This window comes from Babylonia areolata, chromosome 24, assembly GCF_041734735.1.
Source record: "Babylonia areolata isolate BAREFJ2019XMU chromosome 24, ASM4173473v1, whole genome shotgun sequence".
Taxonomy (NCBI): Eukaryota; Metazoa; Mollusca; class Gastropoda; order Neogastropoda; family Buccinidae; genus Babylonia; species Babylonia areolata.
In genome coordinates, this window is record NC_134899.1 from 37406096 (window position 1) to 37430198 (window position 24103).

The 24103-nt window shown below is 44.5% G+C and overlaps 1 protein-coding gene across 3 annotated transcripts in view; it reads right to left on the reverse strand.

Annotated features, from left to right (window-relative positions):
- Positions 1–10220, reverse strand: part of LOC143299183 (transmembrane protein 144-like) — a 33131-nt gene extending 22911 nt beyond the window's left edge. The window contains exons 1-4 of one of the 3 annotated variants that reach the window (XM_076612347.1): positions 10063–10219; positions 3784–4168; positions 1544–1663; positions 664–763 (exon numbers count right to left, since the gene is read on the reverse strand). In XM_076612347.1, coding sequence (XP_076468462.1) covers positions 664–763; positions 1544–1663; positions 3784–4042 — 479 coding nt within the window. In that variant the 5' untranslated portion in view covers positions 4043–4168; positions 10063–10219. Of the gene's footprint in view, positions 1–663; positions 764–1543; positions 1664–3783; positions 4169–10058 lie in introns of all 3 variants that reach the window. The other 2 variants (XM_076612348.1, XM_076612349.1) reach the window with 2 other exon arrangements.
- Positions 10221–24103: the final 13883 nt, after the last annotated feature.

Here is a 24103-nt window from a genome sequence, read left to right on the forward strand (position 1 = left end):
CGCACGTTAAAGATCCTGTAATCCATGTCAGCGTTCGGTGGGTTATGGAAGCAAGAACATACCCAGCATGCACACCCCCGAAAGCGGAGTATGACTGCCTACATGGCGGGGTAAAAACGGTCATGCACGTAAAAACCCACTCGTGTACATGCGAGTGAGCGTGGGAGTTGCAGCCCACGAACGCAGAAGAAGAAGAAAGAAGAAGAAGAAGTTCCATCGTGGGCATTTCAGAGGAGTGACAATGCGTAATATTTATAACACGTAATGTTGATATGGCTAACGAAAGCTATGTTTGAAGCCCACACTGTCTTTGAGATCATTTATTAGAGTTGAATCTTCAGCCTGGTGTGTTGCCAGTAACTGCAGCAGTCATATTGAAAGTGTTAGCATTTTGCACACAGGAGCAGCAGCAAAGATTATTAAACGAGACCACTGTTTGCCATACATTGGATAAAAAAACAAAGTAATGAAAATGGATATGTTAGCACTGTGTGAAAATAAAATAGTCCTTATGTTGGAAGAACATAGAAACCGTCTTTCTCTCGCTATTTCTATCTTTCAGTCTCTCCGTCTGTCTTTCTGTCTGCCTGTCTCTTTCTCTTTTTGCCCATCCCTCTCCTCCCTCTCCATTTCTGACCCCTGGATTATTTTCACCACGCCCACCTTCCGCTGGCCCATCCTCCGAGCAGGTTGAACATGCCCCATATACACATGCCCAGAGCCATGCCGATCGTCTTGAAGATGGGTACAACACACATGTTCGCTGCAACAGTGGAAACCAACGCAGTACAACAGCCATTAGTAAGCTCACGTTATTGAACAAAGTGAGCCAATGACATAACTCTGTTTCGGTTGTCAATTTACACATATAATATGATATGATAGAACAAAATAGAATATAAAAACATGATAGACTTCAAGACTTCGGTGCTTTTTATTGGCCTCAAACAGAAGAATTTGGTATGTGCAAGGGTAATCAATCATCAGCCTTCACACCTAAAAATCACACACACAAAAAATGGCGGCTCACGCATGCTCTCTCATCCCACCACCACCAGCCTCACACACACACACACACACACACACACACACACACACACACACACAGATGAGTTATTTCCTCACATTTTTATTATGACAGCAATGCACTACCGGGAAGGGTGCAAATAGTATATACATATACTCATACACATATGCTCTCACTCAAACCAAAACACACACACACACACACACACACACACACACACACAAATATATATATATATATATATATATATATATATATATATATATATATATATATTTATACATGAAAACAAATAGAGAGAGAAAAGCAAAATAAGGAAAAGGACGACAACGACAACGAAGTCAGCAGCAACAACAACAACAACAACACCAAACAAACCAAAAATGAACGGTGACAACAAAACAAATAAATAAAAGCAGAATGCGAAGAAGAAAAAGAAGACGAAGAAGAAGAAGAAGAAGAAGTTGGAAGCAGCACAGAAGCGGCAGCCAACAAGCATGCATGCCCCCTCCTGACCTGTGGCCCAGATGACGCCGCCCACCATAACGAGCGAGTGGAAGGTGGACTGGCGCACCATCTGCACCACCAGCCCCGTCAGAAAGATGCCGGTACACAGCACCCACTGGAAGAACACCCCTGGGAAAACACCAGACCCCGGGTGTGACAGCATCAAACTCCCCGACACCATCCCACACCTCCCCCCTCCCCAGCCCCCAACCCCCAGCGACCGCTCCCCCTCCACTCCTCCACCCCCACCCTCCCACCCCCACTCCTCTTTACCCCGAAATCATTATGGACTACTCGAATAATACGTTGTGTATCATTACGATACACACACGCTCAACACGCAGGCACACACACGCGTGCGCGCGCGTGCGCACGCACGGACACACACGCAACACACACACACACAGTTGTTACACTCTGAATCATAATGTAATAGTATCTTACCCACATGTTTTTCTTTTTACATAATAATTGATGTGTGCATGGTGATAAGTGAAGGGTGTGTCAGTTGTTTTTTGTTTTTTTTTGTTTGTTTGTTGTTGTTTTTTAGCTGACGGGCATTTTGTTTTAAGTGAGCCTAAAGAAAATTTTCTGTTTTTTTGGTTGAAGAAGATAATAAAGTATTTTGAATTGAATTGAACTGAATAGGAACAAAGCATGGCCATAGCTTTCTAGCTGGTTAGGCCACGTAACAAGATTTGATTCTTTGCTTAATTTAAACAATCCTTCAAGGAACTACTGGGGGAAAGAGACCTTACAAGATAAGAAAAATATGGACATAAAACATTACAAGCCCATATTTTCTCTCTCTGTCTCTGTCTCTGTCTCTCTCTCTCTCTGGAAAGCAGGAAAGCAGATTTGGTGGGGAGGGGAGGGGAAGTTCTGGAATGGGTGCTTTGAAGCCAGAGGGAGGCAGTAACGGCATGTGGGGGAGGGGGGTGGGTGGATTGGGGGAACGTCCCAGAAAGTCATCCGAGGGACCTACAGGGGCTAGGGGGCGATTTGGGAACCACACCGGGTCAACCCAACCAGGAGGTACCGGACCAAATTTACCCCCGGCGGTTCAAACCAACGGAATATAGTTTCCTACATCTCGCAAACATATTTCGGTTAAAAAGAAAGGCAAAACAAAACAAAACAACAACAACAACAACAACAACAACAACAACAACACACACACACACACACACACACACACACACACACACACACACACACACAAAGATCGTGTGAGTTTGGCGTGCATATAATTATCACAGACAAGGGTTTTGATCAAACATTGCGGTTTGTAACCACCAACATCACTGGTACTACAGCTACTATCACCGCTACAACTATTAGTAATCGCAAGTTTTTGTAAGTATGCATGTGTGCTTATTGCTGATGTACAATCTATAAATACTTTGTATTCCCTGTGTGTCGCATATTTTCAAAATTGAACATTACTGTTTAGAATGGAACTTTTCTCCTTGATGTTTGCACTAAAATATTTTGAGTGAACAACCCAATCGTCATTTGTTATAAATCTTGGATACAAGTAACCGCCACCCCTTTCTCTCTGTCCTCTGTCTCTGTCTGTCTGTCTGTCTGTCTCTCTGTCGCCAGCGAGCGAGCGGGTGCACTCGTGTGTGTGTGTGCGTGTGTGAGTAACTGAAGGCTAATTGAACGACACAGGAACGGAATGTTGAGCGCCCAATGACAGCTGTCAGTCGGCTCTACCCAGGTAGGCAGCCTGTTGTGCAAATGACCCCGAGTTTGTAAAGGGCTCAAGGTTTGGTCTTTGACTGAAGACGGACGCTACATCACATCATTCATTCATTCATCATTCATGTTGTATTTGTATTTGTATTTCTTTTTATCACAACAGATTTCTCTGTGTGAAATTCGGGCTGCTCTCCACAGGCAGAGCGCGTCGCTACACTGCAGCGCCACCCATTTTTTCCCCCTGCGTGCAGTTTTATTTGTGTTTCCTGTGGATGTGGATTTTTCTACAGAATTTTGCCAGGAACAACCCTTTTGTTGCTGTGGGTTCTTTTACGTGCGCTAAGTGCATGCTGTACACGGGACCTCGGTTTATCGTCTCATCCGAATGACTAGCATCCAGAACACAACTCAAGGTCTACTGAGTGGAGGGGGAGAAAATATCGGCGGCTGAGCCGTGATTCGAACCAGCACGCTCAGATTCTCTTACTTCCTATGCGGACGCGTTACGTCTAGGCCATCACTCCATATTCATACCACTCACTCACCGTCTCCAGTCTCGTATTTTTTGATGGGAACGAAGTTGCTGCCAAAGAACAGAACAGCGATTCCGGCAGCGATGAAACCAACAGAGGCAGGATAAGCGTCGCTCTTCGTCGTGTTCGTCACTTCGGTTGTCACCCCGGCGCTCGCGGAAGCTGTGGTTTGCTGCACGTCATAGTCGTTGACAGGAAGTCTGGAGAGGGACACAGTTCGGCTAGCCACCCCCAGCAAAAACAGCGCACGGACAATCCAGCAGGGTGTCATCGTAGTGAGAGAGAGAGAGAGGGAGAAGGAGCAATGAAGACGTGGATCACAGAGCTTCTTGGTGGTCAGATCCTGAGCAGTTTTTGTTGTTGTTTGTTTGTTGTTGTTTTTCAGGAGGGGGGGATTCTGAAAAGCAGAAAACAACAACAACCAATCAGTGAACATGTGTCAGCGTTACACGAGAACGAGATCATGAAATAGTCTATCAGAAAAAAAAGTACTCTCTGTCTGTGCGTTACAAACGACCAGTCTGCCTTTCAGGAACAATGATTATTTGGCAATTGAAGAAGAGATACCTTCCATCCATCCATCCTCTCTCTGTGTCTCTTTCTCACACACACACACACACACACACACACACACACACACACACACACACACACACAGAGAGAGAGAGAGAGAGAGAGAGAGAGAGAGAGAGGCCCGCACACACTCACGCGTATGTGCGCTCGTGCATGGACACACACACACACACACACACACACACACACACACACACACATTCACACGCACAATACACATTTACACACAGACACGCACACTGACAGACACACAGACACGGACATACACACACACATATACCACACAACAGCAGCAAAAAGGGGAGGCAGGCGCAATAGCCGAATGTTTAAAGTGTTGGACTTTCAATCTGATGGTCCCGGGTTCGAATCTCGGTGACAGCGCCTGGTGGGAAAAGGGTGGAGATTTTTCTGATCTCCAAGGTCATCATATGTGCAGACCTGCTAGTACCTGAACCCCTTCGTGTGTATACGCAAGCAGAAGATCAAATACGCATGTTAAAGATCCTGTAATCCATGTCAGCGTTCGGTGGGTTATGGAAACAAGAACATACGGTCATACACGTAAAATGTTACATGTCTGTCAGAGTGTGTATGTGTACGTGCCTGAAATCTAATTGAATGACACAGGAAACGAATGATGAGCGCCCAGTGGCAGCCGTCAGTCGGTTTTACCCAGGTAGGCAGTCGGTTGTGCAAATGACTCCGTGTTTGTAAATCGCTTAGAGCTTGGTCTCTGACCGAGGATAGGCGTTATATAAGTATTCATATCAATCAATCAAAGAACATGTTAGATCTAAATGACATGCACCTTCCTCTGTCTCTACAAGAAGGTTATACTCTTGTAGACAACTTTGCTTGGGATATATTCCAACATAACCTTAAAAGATATGAAAATAATCACACAAAGTTTGATATTGACACACTAAAAATTCAGTTCTGCATCGGTAAGGAAATACAGACTCTTATGTATAAATGGAAAACTGATGCCTTCAAAACAAAATATACCAGGAATATTGTATGCCTATGTAGACAGATAATTACAAATTCACATATTCTTTCGCGTGTTAAGTTAAAAGAGTTTATTCCTTTTCTTTCCCAAAACTCAGTTACGAAAATATTCAACTCTTCATCGTTTACTTACGAATTTTTTTTGTTAGTTTATCTAAATATCCAATAGCTTATTACCTGTAAGTATTCTTACATTTGACTTTTACTTGTTTTTACCAGTTAGTTGATTTTATGGTTCTTTTTATCGTTCGTCGGATGGACAGTTTTGTGGTTAATTAATTGGTTTCCTTAGTTTGTTTCCATTCCCCATATTTCCTTCCCCATTTCAAATTTCGGTTTCTTGTTATATTTTTTTTTTAATTGTAAACAATTCGAACACGTTCCCATACATATAAACACATACACTGCACACATCTTTTTTTTTCTCGTCTGAATTAATGACAAAGCAACACACGGGTGCGCGTACACATTTAGTGTGGGCATCATATGACATAATCTCATATACATATATACACACATATGCACAATCATATACATAGTCACATATACACATAATACACACACACGCGCGCGCGCGCGCGCGCACACACACACACACACACACACACACACACACACACACATTGGAGGTCGCGTGACGGTGATTAAATGTAAAAGTGACATACATAAACTGTACTGGGTGTCAGTGTGACACGATAGATAAGCGTGAGTAACAAGGCCATTGGTTATCACACATGTGCATTGACTTCCACTTTAAGTCTTTTCGAACCAGACATGGAGGCCAGTGGTATTTTGGAAGACAATAGGGCAGGGAATTAACACACATTCGGGTACACTGGCATAGATATATATGCGCAACCGTCATTGCGCGCAAACACCACACCACGCGCGCGCGCACACACACACACACACACACACACACACACACAGAGCGTATTATCAGAATGACATCATCTGACGTACACAGACACACATTTATAGAAATATATACCTAATCACACGCATACACACAGCATACTCGCGCGTATGCACACACACATACATGTATACACACATACATGTACACACACACACACACACACACACACACACACATGCGCACGCGCACGCGCACACACGCACTTTTGCATAAAGCCTACATTTTTACCCACACAGCGTTTCATATTGGTGGTGTGTCCATCGAGATCGATGATGACCATCTTTGTCATCCAGCTGGGGGATGGGGGGAGGGTGGTGGTGGGATGGGGGGGAGGATGCTCATGAATCTATCCGTGAATGCGCAGATGGCTGAATAGTCCAATCTGCGCACGAAATGTTTGCTGACAGTTGGGGCAGACAAAGACAGGCATATCATTGTCAGGGAGCTTGTTTGCCCGTGACTTTCTGGCCTGCCTCTTCTGAACAGCTGCAGCAGTCCTGTTGGCCTCGCACAACTTGGCGCCTTTGTGCACAGCAGCGCGCCATTTGTCACGGTCCACTGCAGATTCCTCCCAGGAGTCAGGGTTGATATCAAACGCTTTAAGAGAGACTTTCAGAGTATCTCTGAAGCGCTTCTTCTGACCTCCGTGTGATCTCTTCCCTTGTTGCAGCTCGCCATAGAAGAGCCTTTTGTGCAGCCGATGGTCTGGCATGCGCGCCACGTGTCCAGCCCAGCGAAGCTGGGACTGCATCAGGATGGTGAAGATGCTGGGAAGGGTGGCTTTTGCGAGCACCTCTGTGTCTGGGGTCCTGTCTTGCCACTTGATGTTCAGTAGCTTCCTGAGGCATGTTGTGTGGAAGTGGTTCAGCTTCTTGGCATGTCGTTGGTACACTGTCCAAGTTTCTCAGGCGTACAGTAGTGTGGGGAGAACTACTGCTCTGTAGACCTTTAGCTTGGTCTCAAGACTAATGCCTCTTCTGTTCCAGACATTTGCACTGAGTCTGCCAAAAGTTGCGCTTGCTCTTGCAATCCTGACGTTCACTTCATCGTCGATTGTCGCATTTCGCGACAGTGTATGTGAACAGCTCCACCGCACTGAGTCTCTGACCGTTGACTGTGATGTTGGGCTCAACGTAGGGTTTCCCTGGGGCTGGCTGATGGAGAACTTCAGTTTTCCTCGTGCTGATGGTAAGGCCGAAGTTCCTGCTGGCAGTGGCAAACTTGTCGACACTGAGTTGCATGTCAGCTTCAGATCCAGCGTTGAGGGCACAATCATCAGCAAACAAAAAGTCTCTGATGATGTCTGTCATGACCTTCGTTTTTGCTTGAAGCCTTCTGAGGTTAAACAACTTGCCATTTGTTCGGTACTTTAGGCCGATTCCAACATCGCCATCTCTGAAGGCATCAGTAAGCATTGCAGAGAACATGAGGCTGAACAGCGTTGGAGCCAGGACGCAGCCTTGCTTGACACCATTTGTGACAGCAAAAGGAGCAGATGTTTCGCCTTTGTCCTGGACTCGAGCTTGCATGCCTTCATGGAATTGGCTGACCAAGGAAATAAATTTCCGAGGGCATCCGTACTTGGCCATGATCTTCCACAGTCCCTCTCTACTCACGGTGTCGAAGGCCTTAGTGAGGTCGACATAGGTGGAGAACAGATCAGCATTTTGCTCCTGACATTTCTCTTGCAGCTGCCTTGCAGTAAACACCATGTCGGTGGTTCCGCGCTCTTTCCGGAATCCACATTGGCTCTCAGGCAAATGACCTTGGTCAAGGTGTGCTGTGAGGCGGTTTAGTAGGATTCTGGCAAGTATCTTGCCTGCGATGGAGAGCAAGGAAATGCCCCGATGGTTATCACAGGCTTGCCGGTTCCCCTTTCGCTTGTACAAGTGAATGATAGATGCATCTTTGAAATCCTGGGGGATCGTCTCTTCTTTCCACATGAGTGAGTACAGCTGATGGAGCTTCTCAGTCAGCGTTTCATATTACATCCCACACAGATTACACACACACACACACACACACACACACACACACACACACACACACACACACACACACACACACACACACACACACACACACACCATAACGTTCAGAAACTATTGTGAGATGAACGTTGGTTACTTTCATGATGACGGTTGAAATAAAAGAACTGAAGAAGAGATTCACGCGGCACACAACCCGCAGAGCTGGATGAATCTGGTGACGATTTTCTCAGTGCAGCTCCACAGTGACTTCACACAGTTAAGGGATCTCCCCAGTGACTTCACATAGTTAAGGGATCTCCCCAATGATTTCACACAGTTAAGGGATCTCCCCAATGACTTCACACAGTTAAGGGATCTCCCCAGTGACTTCACATAGTTAAGGGATCTCCCCAATGACTTCACACAGTTAAGGGATCTCCCCAATGACTCTTCATATAGTTAAGAGGGCTTCCCAATGACTCTTCGTATAGTTAATTAAGAGGGCTTCCCAATGACTTCACATAGTTCAGGGAGCTCTCCAATGACTTCACATAGTTAAGGGAGCTCTCCAATGACTTCACATAGTTAAGGGAGCTCTCCAGTGACTCTTCATTTCGTTGAGGGGGCTTCCCACTGACTTCACATAGTTAAGGGTGCTTCCTAATGACTCTTCACAAAAGTTAAGGTGGAAGGAGTAGTTTTCAGTTTCCGCTTTTCAATGAGGCGTCACTGCGTTCGGATAAATCCATGTTCACCACACCACATCTGCAAGGCAGAGTTCTGACAGGAGCATAACCAAACGCACTACCCAGGCCTTGAGTGTATGCATACACATACATACATACATACATACATACATACATATATATATATGTATATATATACGTGTGTGTGTGTGTGTGTGTGTGTGTGTGTGTGTGTGTGTGTGTGTGTGTGTGTGTGTGTGTGTGTGTATAAATTTGAAAAATAGAAATGTATGTACGTATGTATGTATGTATGTGTGTGTGTGTGTGTGTGTGTGTGTGTGTGTGTGTGTGTGTGTGTGTGTGTGTGTGTGTGTGTGTGTGTGTACCCATTAGAGTGTTTTTTTTTGTTTTGTTTTTGTTTCTTGTTTGTTTCTTTACAGAGGACAACACTTGTGTTACCAAGGGTTATTTTTCAGCGCAGAAAGTATGTGCTGCACACGGAACTTACATTTTGTCTCATCCGAATCTCAGTTTGAGACGAGAGCGGGAATCGAACTCAGACCCTCGCGGACACTGTACTAGTCTCTAGACAAGCGTCTTAACCAGTCTGCGGACGCAATGCGGATATCTGAGCAATAGATGCCGTCCCTCAGTGTGTGAGGGTCACCGTATGTCAGCGATCGCCTGTTCATTTCTTAGCAAAAACAAAACAAGATATACGAAAGATTTCACACATATTTCCAAGACATGCATTGACAACTGATTTTCTCTCTCACACACACACAAGTCATCCACGTAGCTTCATAAGGATAAACTGCATTTTGCAAGGAAAACCAGAGTAAGCTTTGTCTCAGAGTGCAAACTTTCCACTGTCTTTTCTTCAGCCAGCTCATGCGTCGCAGTTCTGAAAGCTGGAATGCGGAAAGCTACATTTTCCATAACAGATAGCATGGGTATGCGCGGAAATATACGATTAGATCAGTTTCGGTACGTTTTGTGTGACACCAAGATGGCGCCATCAGACCATGTTTTAAGCATGCGTGGAAATGCAAACAGTTCTGTGGACGACTGGAAAGCAGTTAACTGAACCCACCACGATGAAAATAATTATTACCAAGCAAGGAGACTTACATACCGCTTGCTCCCCGAAATCGATGTTAAATAACTGCAGAGATCACCAGTTAGAGCAGTCGACTGCCCTCTCTATCCACCTGTTTGATCAACGAGTGCTGGGATATGTTCGTGAGGTTGACACAACTCATGGCTTGTTGATAACAGCCTGATAAAATCAGTCGACCTGCCTGTACATAACCTGATAAATCCAGACTGAACGTATGACGCATGGAGTCCGTTAAATCAGCATGTAGAAGGTCAGCTTTGGGAAAATAAAAAAAATGGTTTGTATATTTTCTTATGGAGGGAGATAATGATGCTGACTTACGGTGTGTTCTGATGCGCTGTACGACTGAAGATGGTCCGATGTTTGTGCTCAGCATGTGCGAAACCAGGAAGGTGACCATTCTAAGATTTTTTTTCCCCAAACCCAACAAGTGCCCCACAAATTTGAGAAAAGCGAAATTATGTAAAACTGTCAGTCAACATACAGCTTCACCTGAACAAGATCAGCGGGTCTGTTTAAGGGGGGGGGGGGGGGGGCATTGTAAAAAAACAACAACCAAAGGACACACACACACACACACACACACACACACACAACACACACACAAAAAAAAAAAAACAGAGAGAGAGAGAGGGACACACACACTCACGTGCACACACTCATAGCCCCCGCCCCTTCGGTCCCACTACCCCCTTCCCGCACCCACAAGGCCTTACATATTTATCATACGTCAACAGTTTCATCATTGCCTCCTGTCGGTCAGCCAAACACCACACATAAAAGTCTCTCATATTTTGCAGTGAAGCATATCTGCGTAATGAATTTTTGCATCGCGCTGTCAGTTTTTTTCATTAGCTGGAGTCAGTGCGTGAAAGCCATGGAAGACATCTCTTCAGTCATACTCATGCATACCCATAGTGTCATACGCACATGTGTGCACAAACATATATGACTGTTACATTTCTCAATACTGATACAGTAATAGTCTTCTGTCGTGTTCATGCACGTGTATTAAACCACACACTAAAAAAAACAACAACCTAACCCTTTATTGCCCATTTGTACGGATGCCCTTGCAGTTATTGGTCATATGCACACAAACACACATGCACACACGAATACATAATGTTGAGTTGTTTCTCTCTCTCTCTTTCTCTCTCTCTCTCTCTCCCTCACACACACACACACACACACACACACACACACACACACACACACACACACACACACACACACACACACACACACACACACACACACACACACACACACACACACACATAATAGCATCCACAGCAGGAAGTGCCCAAACCTAGATGCACAGTACTGATGTTGACAGGAATCAAATCTCAGACAGCCAAAAACCACGAACACGAATACACACACTTTATTGCCTATACTTCTGTACAGAAATTTGTTTTTTTGGCACTAGCACATGTCCATAATAAGAAATTTAAAAATCACACCCAACAACAACGACAACAACAACAAAACCCACAAAAAACAATACACAATTCACAAACTTTATTGTCTACACTTTGGTACAGAGATTTTCTTTTTGGCAGCAGTCCATGTCCAACATACAGACAAACAGACATGGCAGCAGCCCATGTCCAACATACAAACAAACAGACAAACAACAATACGATTCAAAGTATAAGAAGAAAAGAAGCTAAAACCTCTGATTAAAATGATTTAACATTACAAAACATAACAACAACAACAACAATAATAATAATGATAATAATAGTAACAATAATAGTGATAATATTAATAATGATAATGATAGTGATAATGACAACAATAATGACAAAGATAACAATAATAATGATAAAAGTAAATAAATCAATAAATGAATTTTTAAAAAAAGGAAAACATTTCAACTGCGACGCATCAGATCCCATCAGCGTCAAGAAAACGCTAATCTATTAATTTTCCTTGTGACAAAGTGATGGATATCACTATAAAATCAGTCTTAGTCTTCGCTGTTCATCACCAGTCACACGACGTAACACTAGTGATAATAATAGTGATAATGATAATAATAATGATCCCCATATCATGGCCTCTAGGCATCTCACATGGAACAATACGCGCATAATCTTACTTTCTTATCAGAATGCAACAGCACATGAAGATAACAGATGGAAAAAAAAAAAGAAAAAAAAAAAAAAAAAAAGAGAGGAGGAAGGAGAAATGTTCAATGTCCCGTCACACATACATGTGATTGTAGACATTTTGATCGAGTATCAACTTTATCATTTACGTGTTAACGTTTAAAAGGTACGAGAGGAAGAGGGTAAAAACGCAAATTCGAACCAAGGATGTTCGAATCGAGAATAAGTGCTTTTATTCAATGTACTGACGCGGCTCAGACAATGACGTTCAAAAATTATTGTTTAAGCATGCTATCTTAGTGGAGTGAATCGACAACGTCAATCGAAGTGATAACGCTGTTTTAATCATGTAATGTTGGTATATCTCGGGCATTTAATTAGTCCGAGGTAAAAGACACGTTCCCATCGCTTCAAACACATGCAGTGTGTGTCCGTTTTTAATAGATTTGCAGAGATTCATGTTCAACGAAGTGAGAAACTGAGAAACTATGACACTGTCCATTCAGTTTCTCTTTTCTGTTTATTCTAGTTAACTACTTCAGTATCCGCTTTAAAACATTGATATGCAGTAAGCAAGTCGATGATTATTGAAGAAATTCTTTTAATTTGGCGTTAAAGGAGACGTTGCCATTGCGTCAGGCTTTGCAACATGTCTTGTCAAGATCTGCACAGACCAGTGCATATAAGGTGAAACAGTCGATTCAAATTTTCTTTTCTGTTCATTCTCGTTAATTCAGTGGCCACTTTAGAATATTCATATGCAGTAAACAAGTCAATAATGTAGTTAGTGTCACTGTATGTGTTCTGTCCAGAATTTGTTTTGCTTTCCTTTCAATTGTGAACAAGAAAAAAACCCCAAAATTTATGATTTCGTCAACGAAATAAAGAACCTGGTTCTGAATCTGATTTAAGCGACCAGTGAAGAACCCTTCAAATCTTCATTCGACAGTAAAAAAACAACAACAACAACAACAAAAACAAAACAACAGCAACAATAAAACGACACATTCTGACTAAAACTAATGTTTTATTCTGTGCACAATTTCCTGTGTTTCTTGCTCTTACAGCTGTAGCGCCACGACAGGACAGAGATTTGCCCAGGACCTCCAACACATGAATAAGACGATGTCCGGTGACGCAGTAGTGACCTATCATGACGTCACTGCTGTGACGTGTGCTGCACGCTGCGCTTCAAACTAAGTTACCCATGCAGTGAAGAAGAGAGGGTGTGCACGCTCTGTGGTCTGTGTGGGGATTTCAGGCTGGTGGACGCGCCTGGGTGTCGGTTTTATGCCATAGAAGGTCAGTTTGTTGAGAAGTCTTTGTCTCTACAAGGTTCAGAAAAATGATCCACAACTGCCCACATAAATTTGGAAAACTGCATTCCGCTTGTTACCTCGTGTGTGTGTGTGTGTGTGTGTGTGTGTGTGTGTGTGTGATGATTTGTCTCATTTAAAAGAAAGCATATGATGTAATGTTGGTTTGTTGTTGTTGTTGTTGTTTCCCAGGTGTGCATGCAATTTAAGATATGAATAATTTTCAATGCATTAAATATCTTAAGACGAAAAAACATTTCCTGTTTGCCAGTAAGACAAAGATACACGGAAGAAACCTCCTCATATTCAAAATACTTGGAAGTTACCTCCATCATTCAATTGTATAAGCAGTGCTTTCTTGTTTTAATAGCCGAGACTTTGATTCATAATGAATGTTTACAAGAAGTACTTATGTTTACAACAGGTAAAAGTTTCCTCGCGAATGAATCCTTAACTTTCAAGGATGACTTTCCTAAGTCTTGGTTTAAATTCGAAACTTGTATTTGTTTAAAGAAAGCCTTTTGAAGATTGTGCTGTGCAAAAGCGGCTATCTGTTCTTCCTAAAGAACGTTTTGAAGATAACGCTTATGTTGGAACTGACAAGATCTGAGATCTGACCGCACAGTAAAAAGATCATAATATTTTTTCTCGGGTGTGTGTGGATTGATATCACATTTCCAAAATCTTTGATGATAGCCCATGCTTTCTCGCACAAGTATCAAGAAAAATCTGTATCAATGAAGGTCAGTTCAATATTTCATGGCAATCTTCCACAGTTTTCCATTTTTGTTTCATCGATTTTCTGATCCCGTCCCAACATCTTGTGCAGTGGGACACAGCCATATATATTGATGCATTTACCTTCAGTCTTTACTGTTCTTCTTTTTTGTTTGTTTGTTTTGCTGTTGGTGTAGTTTTCGTCCTTTTTTGTATCCTTTTTGTTTTGTACAGAACGAGATAGTTTACTTTCTTTCTGTCTCTTTCTTCTCTAACTTTGTAAGCATCAAGGAGTGTGACTTTCTGACTGAATAAAAGGATGTAATGCCAAAGATTTTTTTCAATGAAAAAAAAAGCTTTCCTTTTGTCACAGTTCTCATAGTTACAAACCGAAACCAAGTCAACATCTGCCTAGACACAGTCAGCATAAACTGCTTAAGTCGACTGGTGGTTTGTTCTCCCACGTGACTGTGGAACCAGTTGGTGTGGGTTGTCAGCGGATGGGAAAGTTTACAATAAGACACAGACCTACCAAGATCCATTCAACACTGGATCGTCATGGAAGCGAGTGAGTGGACTTGCGCCAGTTGGATGTAGACGATGGTAATCTGTATGGGATAGATCACGTCGGTAGATATTATAAAATAATAATTGCTGCACCGTCCAGTCTACGTGAAATAAAATGGTACACACATTATAGCTCCCGCTTGAAATGCGTCAGTGTGAGTTCCGGGGGCAGTCTGTGGGGCAGGGATACAGCCAATCGTATCGTCTATCGTACCAACTCTGGCAGGTGAGGGCCAGAGACATCCAGCGGGTGGATGCTGGTCTGGCAGGAGTGTGGGTCTTGAACACCACTGGTCAGCTCCTCCACAGGGTGGGTACTTATGGTGACAACGGGTCTCCAGGCACAGAGTGGCGGGCACTGGAGGGCACGTTTCAGTCAGTGGCGTCTGGCAGGGATCTGATGGTGGCTGTGGACATGGCTGAACACGTCTGGCTCAGAACGGGTGTGGGCCCTGACACCCCGACTGGCCTGGGCTGGGTGCAGTACCCAGGGTTCATGAAACAAGTTGATGTCTATCAGACAGATGAGGGTGCTGCTCTGTGGGGCGTTGACTCTGCTGGGGAGTCTTTCTTTTCGGTCTTGATGGATTAAAGAAACTTCATCAAGTAACTAGGTGTACCACGATACAGCAATCAACATCTCTCTCTATCCCTCTCTCTCTCAACTGTTGTCACAGCTTGCAAAATTGATTGCGGAGAGACCGTATTTTGTACAAATGTTTGTCCTGCTTTCCATCACCTTTGTTTTCCACTGATGTATCTCTCTTGAATGTCTTGAAACTGGTAGTGGCGCTTCATGTTGTTAAGCATCACCTCACTCTGTTTTCGGCCATTCTTTCCAAATGCGATAGTCATTGTCTGCAAATGACAACCGACGCTTCCACTGGTCTTTGAGTTGCTTTTGACGGCTTCTCTGGATCTTGCTCTGATACCGCTCACTGCACAGCACTGCCTTTGGCATCCCTTCTTCCAAACGGATGACACACCCTACGCAGCACAGCTGGAACAGCATCAGGAGGGCTTAAATGTTGGAAAGGCTTTTTCCAGAATGGTTTGTGGGTGACACACCACGTGTGCGTGCCGGAGATTATGAATCGCTGGTGAGAGCGCTCCAGCGAATAGCTACTTCCTGTACAGCATCAGAACATCTGGTCATCACAGAAGAGTAGTGAGAACCACGGCTGTGTATTCTAACACTTCTGTAGCTAGTTGCAGTGAGTGATTGTTCCACACATTCTTCTTCGTGTACCTAGAAGAGATATTCGCCTCTGTCAGGTGAAGGTCCATGTTCCTGTACATGAATGAATGGCTGGAGATCACGCTGCCAGGCTACGAGTGAACACTACTGAGCTTGTGCCCATTGATGTCAGTCATGGGTGGGTTGTAGGTGACGACGAGGTTTCAGGTTAACTCTCTCCATACGAACGGCGAAAGAGACGACGTTAACAGCGTTTCACCACAATTACCATCATCAAAATATTGCAAGCGGAAGGCTCTTATACTGAAGAGGTGAATGTTGACAAAGAATACCACAATTCTGACGACGGAAGCTAAAGGTTGGGTCATTCAGACACCCACTGGACATCCGAGGGGTCTGTGTAGAGGAGAAGAGAGGACTGGCCGTACTGAGTGAGTTAATCGTCTCAGTCTTCTCCAGGCTGAAGGCTTTGCTGGACTGTGAGAAGCTGCTTACAATGCACTGAAGTGCTTCCTCTGTCAATTTCAACAAATGAGATGATCTTGGCTTATCTGAGGCAATGGAAAAGAGACATGGTGTCAGAACGCACCCTTCTTGAATTCCCATGATAAATGGGAAAGGGATCAGAGACAAAGACACCAGGCTTGCTTTTTGTTCGATTTATTCGTCGAAAACTAGCAATAAATGTTCATCAGAAATAAACAGAATAATGACGATCGTCGTCTTTTATATTGAACAAACAGTTTATGCAGAGCATTTCTTTGGGAAATCTTAAGTTCACTAGCCATGTTGGATTTTTCAAAACGAAAATTGTCCATTTTATTTCAAATGTCAAGTTAAGTTCACTTACTCTTAAACCAGAAGTATTTTGATTTTACTGTAGAAATTGATGTTTTCTTGTCACATTCACATAGCCTTTGCTGTATGTTTTACAACTTTATTTGGCTTTGATTCTATATTGAACTTGCTATATGTGTCCAACATCTTGTGTGTGTGTGTGTGTGTGTGTGTGTGTGTGCGCGCGCGCATAAAAACATGTGTCAGTACGAATGTTGGTGCGGGCTCGTGTTCGTGTATGTGTGCGTTTGTGTGTGTCTTTTAAAAAGTGATTTTTTAATGGGCTTGCTTTGATTTTACTGTTTTCATGAAGTGAATCTTACTGTTCTGCTTCGAATCCGTATTTCTTATTTCTAAGAGACCATTTTGTCATTGTTTTCTGATTCTTGATATTTTACTAAATGGTATAGTCCACCACCCACATACACACCCACGCACTTTCACATACATAATTCAAATGCACGCACTAGCATACACAGACACACACACACCCCAAACATACACACACAGGCACGCAGACACTCACACATTGACACAGTGAACACAACGGACACAACAGTTGTAAGTTTTACGACCCAGACAAGTGGCGGAGATAACACGACGGCAAAGATAAAAGCACTAGAGATAAGATAACAGAGGACGCAATCGCCGCCGTGCGCGCATGCACGCAAGCACCCACTTACACACACACACACACACACACACACACACACACAAAACTTCAGCGTACTCTCACACACAAACACACTTTGTAATACGCGCACGCATAATTATGCTCACACACAACTCAAACACGCATGCGCGCACGAACACACCATCACCACGAGCACAACAACTGCACAACTGGTGGGGTGATTCCCAGCGACATTATATGCCGCAATATGTTATAGCTTGCATGCAGTGTCTCCGGTGCACTTGATTTTTTTTGTTGCGTCTCTCCTGGCATACATCGCCGGCAACAGTAATTATGTGCATGGCAACAATAATTTTTTATGTGCCGCAACATGTTTAAGCGTCGAGTTCGTGAATTAAATGGTTATTTCAATGAGTTCTGACCTGACTGCGTCTTTTAGAAATCTTATGGCGTGAAGAACTGATTTACTATCAACACAAAATAGAATCTGAAAAACGGTTTTCGGAAACGAGATGATACATTTTAACACCATCAGAATTGTTGTGAGTTCAGCAGTAAAGATGAACTTTTCCAGATGAAGTAAGTGTTGAGACTTTAGGTTTGGAATAACGAAAGCAGCACTTGACCTATTATTCACAGCCCCCAGCAGAGTTAGCGATACCATTTGCTGCCCTATAGATTATTGAATAAACTCACATATACCTTCGTGCGCGCATACACAGGAGCCCACTCGCACGTCCCCACCCCCACCCCACTCCTACAAACAAACGCACGCATGTACGCACACTCACACACACACACACACACACACACACACACACACACACATACACAAAGATAAACACACATAACACACACACACACACACACACACACACACACACACACACACACACACACACACACAGGCAGACAGACAGACAGAGCAGACACGCAGAGGCACAGGCAAAGAGAGATATTGCGGCATATGTTGTCAACCCCATCTCATCCTCCTGTCCCTTTGCATCGTGTTAAACTGCACGTGAAGCGGAGAAATGAAAGGATCATGTCGTTATGGAAAAAAAAGAAAAAAGGTTTGGTTGGAAATTACTGCCCTTTGCCTGACAGAGGGAACATCCACTTCCACTCCCCTTCCTGCCTTCTTCTTCTTCTTCTGCGTTCCCCGTGATCATGGTCTCAGACTTGCAGTCCTATGCTGGAGATGAAGGTGGGGGTCTTGATGAGATCTTCTTTGGTGCCCCAGAGCTTTTCTGCCAGTGTGGCTCCATAGGGCCACTGCTGCGTCCGTGCATCTTGATACAGGGGGCAGGACTGCAGGATGTGCTCCGGGGTTTGTGGGCCTGTCTTACACGGGCAGTCAGGAGTGTGTGACAGCTTTATTCGGTACATGTGGTCTCGCAGGCGGCAGTGCCCCGTGCGTAGTCGGAATATGATTGTCCTGCCAATGTTCGACAACTGACTGAGTGATATCCGTCCCTCTTCACACCAGCCTCCTGTCTCTGTCTTATTCTTCATCATGATCAACGTGTAATCTGTTCAGTCTAAAGGATAAAGTCCTATCATGCATGGGATTGAATAATAAGTGACTTCAACACACACACACACGCACGCACACACACACACACACACACACACACACACACACACACACACACACACCAAGAGAAAGGTGAGGGAGGTATGGAGATAGATTTATGTTTATTTGTTTGTGCGTGCGCGTATTTTTAAGCCACTGATTATTAGATATGTTCAATTCCGTGCATGATAAGACGATATCCTAAGGACTGAGCAGATTACATTAATTTTGATCTTGATGATGAATAAGACAGAGGAAGACAGGAAGGTGGGGTGGTGAGGGACGGATATGACTCAGTCGATTGTTGAATACTGGCACAAAGGGTAGTGAAGGTGGATGTTCCCTCTGTTAATCAAAGGGCAGTAATTTCCAACTAAACCCACTGGCTTATTTAACCAAACGACATAATCATGGAAGAGGGAGAGTAGGACAGGGGGTCGGGAAGAGTAGGACAGGCGGATAAGGGGGGAGAGTAGGGCAGTGGGGGACATAGGGGGTGGATGGGACCGGGAGGGACATAGGGGAAGGGAGAGTAGGATAGGTGGGAGAGTAGGATGGGGGACAGGGGGGAGATAGTGGAAGGGAGAGTAGGACAGGGGGGAAGGACATAGGGAAAGAGTGAGAGTAAGATAGGGGGCAAAGGGAGAGTAGGACAAGGACGAGATGGGGGAATTGGAAAGGGAGAGTAAGGAGGAGGGGGGGGGGGGGTAGAGTAGAACAGGGGGGGGGGGGATAGAGGGAAGGGAGAGTAGAACAGGGGGATGTGAGGGGATCACAACCAATCATTCTACTCCATTCTTTGGAGGAAAATTTGTGGTAGGATGGGGGAGATGGGAGAGTAGGACAGGGAGGAGATGGGGATTGGGGGATGAGAGAGTAGGACAGGAGGAAGATGGTGGGAAGGGATGATAGGACAGGGGGAGAATGTGAGAGGGAGAGTAGGATAGGAAGGATATGGGGTAAGGGAGAGTAGGATAGGGGAGGCAGGACAGGTGGAGGATGGGGTAAGGGAGAATAGGACAGGTGGTAAGATGGGGTAAGGGAGAGTAGGACAGGGGAGGCAGGACAGGTGGAGGATGGGGTAAGGGAGAATAGGACAGGTGGTAAGATGGGGTAAGGAAGAGTAGGACAGGGGAGGCAGGACAGGTGGAGGATGGGGTAAGGCAGAATAGGACAGGTGGTAAGATGGGGTAAGGAAGAGTAGGACAGGGGAGGCAGGACAGGTGGGAGATGGGGGAAATGGAGAATAGGACAGGGGGGAGAGATGGATGGATGGGAGAGTAGGAGAGGGGGAATGGGGGGGTGGGGGGGGGGGTAGGACAGACGAGAGATGGGAGGGGGGGGGGGGGAATGGGAGACTAGGACAGGTGGGGTGGTAGGGGGATGGGAGAGTAGGACAGGTGTGGTGGTAGGGGGATGGGAGAGTAGGACAAGTGGGGTGGTAGGGGGATGGGAGACTAGGACAGGTGGGGTTGTAGGGGGGTGGGAGAGTAGGACAAGGGGGATGGGAGAGTAGGAGAGGGGGAAATAGGGGGAGTATGACAGAGATAGTGAGAGATAGTGGGGGGGCGGAGGGGGGGGGGATCTGACAGACACGACTCATGTCAGTGGCCTGGATCTTCACACACTGTCTACCCCCCCCCCCCCCCGCCCCCCTTCCACCGTGTGGGGTGCCAGGATTTTCCGGTAATAAATAGTATCCCCACCTTCAGTAAATCACATGCCAGTAATTTCCTCCATTCTTTCTCTCTCTGTTTTCTCCTTTTTTATGTCTGTCCTCTCTTTCTCACGTTCTGCCTTGCTGGTCCATTCGTCTGTATGCCTTCATAGAAATCTTAGATTGTTTTGGTCTCTTTTCACTTGTTAACTGTACACTTTTAATGGGCTAGTTTTTTGGGTTTTTTTTTTTTATTATCTAAAAAATTTTTTTTTAGTATCTGAGAAATGAGAGTGGCACTGGTAGTTTTTGGCTGAATGTGCCGTGTTTGTGTGCTGTTAATGCAAAAAGCTTAATGATGCTAAAAAAAAAAAAAAGAAGAAAAAAAAAAGTCTGATGGTAAATTGAATTCAGTGGCCCATGGCTGGCTCCTATCCTGAACTGTGTATGCAATGGACTCAAATGGAAAAAAAAAAAAAAAAAAAAAAAAACCACAAAAAACAACTGGGTCCAAACAGAAGTGTTGGTCAGATTCCCTTAATTATCAACACTGCTGTACTGTAGCTCTGGGGTCTGGCTGATGCTGAGATATATAAGGAAAGACAGGAAATATAAGGAAAGAAAATGTAGAGTGCAGTCTTGTCATGCAATCCCAAACCAAACTGGATCTCCATTGTAACATTATTTCCTTCATCCTCATCCATTGTTATGAATAAATTAAAAAAAAAACAAAAAAACTAAACTACAAGGAGGTAACAAGAGAGAGAAAACTAATAAACAACAAACAAGCACTTCAACCCTTGAAAATAAAAAAAAAGTTCAAGCTAAGCACTGACTTAGAACAAAGTAGTGATGGCTTGAAGGTGTGTGCCATTGTATTACAAAGAGTGATAAGGCTTGTTTAATTGTTTGTGTGTTTCTTTGTTGTTGTTGTTTGTTTTTGTTTGTTTGCTGTTGTTTTTTTGTTTTGTTTTTTGTTTTTTTGCTGCCCCATCATCTGCACCGTTTCAGTTTCCACGCCGCTCATTTAGATTCCCCCATACACGGCCACACCCGGGTTCGTCCGTCACAATTCCAGCGTCGGCAGTCCGCAGGGAACCATCGATGTTATGTCGCGAGGAGGCCACACACCAGAGGAGACCCTGCACTGCTGCGGTCACTTCGGTGGTGTTCAGTGGTGTCTGTTCTGATTTAACGTACTTAAGACACCACCTACTAAGCCCCCTACTAACGACATGTCGTTATTCGTGGAGCCAGACTCAGTGAGCGTCCCTCCCAGAGTGGAGACCGTCACCACGTCCCTAAACAACAGCCCCCTATGAATCTGCCGACACTGGAGACATTGACAGGACTCATCCCAAGCACAACAGTGGAAGGGCATCGAAACTGAGGTCACCATGAGGGCAGGGCATGAAAGGCCACAGACTTTGAGAGTGTTTTGTTTATATTGATGATGATGGAGGAGGAGGATGACGATGTTGCTATGGAGGTCCATTTTGGTTTGGGACTGCGTGACAAGTTTGTACTCTACACCTCCTGTCATAATGTTATCCCGGCGTTAACCAGGCTCGAGAGATACAGACACTTGCAGTGTTGGTCAGGTAATTAGAACAACACACCCAAAGACGCATCCTTGAGGTGGATGACACTCGACTGTGTGGTCCTAGTCTCCCCATTTAAGCCCACAGCACACACAACTCTGGGTAGGAGCCAGCCACGGGCCGAAAATCCCAGCTCCGCTGGGATTCGAACCCGCGTCCTCCCAGCCGTCAGTCCGCGACGCTAACCACTTCGCCACGGCGAATGTTTGGTATTTTAGTTTTGGAAGCATTATGTATCTCCATGCAATTATACTGACTGTACATTCCTCAGCTTTTAGAGGCTGCATAATGTCCATCAAAGGCAAACACATGTGGGGCTTGCTGACCCACATGACACCCCGTATATACATGACACCCCAATGTGTGGAATAGCCAGTGTCTAAGGGAAATGTACCACTGCGGTAGCTTGGGTGGTGCCCACCACTGTGTCCCAGCTGCTGACTGGTCTGTGTCATCCTGCTATACTCTGTGACTCTGGTAGGGCTGTGTGCTGCCTCAGATCTGAACACCTTACCCACTGATCCTGTTGGTGAAGCCAGCATGAGACAGGGTTGAGAAATGGTGGGATGTGACGTGAAAGGCTGTGGAAGGGAACAGGTCAGATAGTAGACAGAGGACAGTCACTCTCACCCTGTCTTTATATCATTTAGTGTGATTTTAATAGGGTGTTTCTGGAGCATTCCTAACAGCACACAGCTTTAAGTCAGATATATCTCTCTCCGGACTCTTCATGGAAAAAAGGAAGAACCAAATGATCACACTGGTTTTATGCATCCTCCATAAACATGCTGTGGAAATAGACCAATTTAAATCTGCCTCCGGCAGTGGGCTGAAGTTGAAGAAAGCTGGCCAGTGAGGGGATGTCTCAAAGTCAACAGGTGAGGGATTCACACACATCATTGTACTGGATTAGCATAATAATCATCATTCTGCTTCCAACACCCCTTTCATCTTGAACCTGACATGCAAATAATAATGTGTGTGTGTGTGTGTGTGTGTGTGTGTGTGTGTGTGTGTGTGTGTGTGTAGTTGACTGACACAGGTGGAAGGGAAAGGTCTGAAAAGACAAATGAGCGAGGGGTGGGTGGGAGGGGGGTGGAAGGGGTGAAGGCAGGAGGGGACGGGGTCTGCTGGTTGTAAGTGTCTACTTCAAATGGAGCACACTGACACCCACATACAGCCACACATGCAGTGCACACTTCACCAGTATGATTTGTTGATAGACTTTACTTATAAATACTTTCTGACATCAGATGATATAACTTTAAAATTGTTATACAGACTGAACAGATATTTCAAGGAAAAAAAGTTGCTCAAGGAACATTAGTAAAATGCATGATGTGAAACGAAAATGGTACAAGTTGCATAAAATCATATTACATAGAAATGCAGGAGTGGAGTGGAGGACATATCTACCAGCAGGAACTGGAATAGCTCAGTTGGCAGAGAGTCGGACTCGACATGATCCTGGAGACTGGGGTTCTAGTCTTCACTGGGCTGTTAGGTCCGAAGTTGGAGGGTGGGGGGAGGGGGGGAGGGACGGAGGTTCTCTTCAAAGTTAACCTTTGTTCTGACGCCATTCCCAACTTGAAGTCTTTCAAAGAAGACTATAAACCAAGGTTTCGAGTGCGAACCATGCAGGGTTTTCAGTCTTGAAACTGGGCTGCCTATCAACAAGAAGAAAGCTGCTACCTTATCACAGAATGATAATGAATCATCCATTTGATCTGAATTTATGTAAATTATGTTGTTGGGTGACAAGATGAATTGTGCATTTTGAACAGATGTCCATGTGCGACTTATACTTAACATATGTTTTGTTGTTGTTGCTTTTTT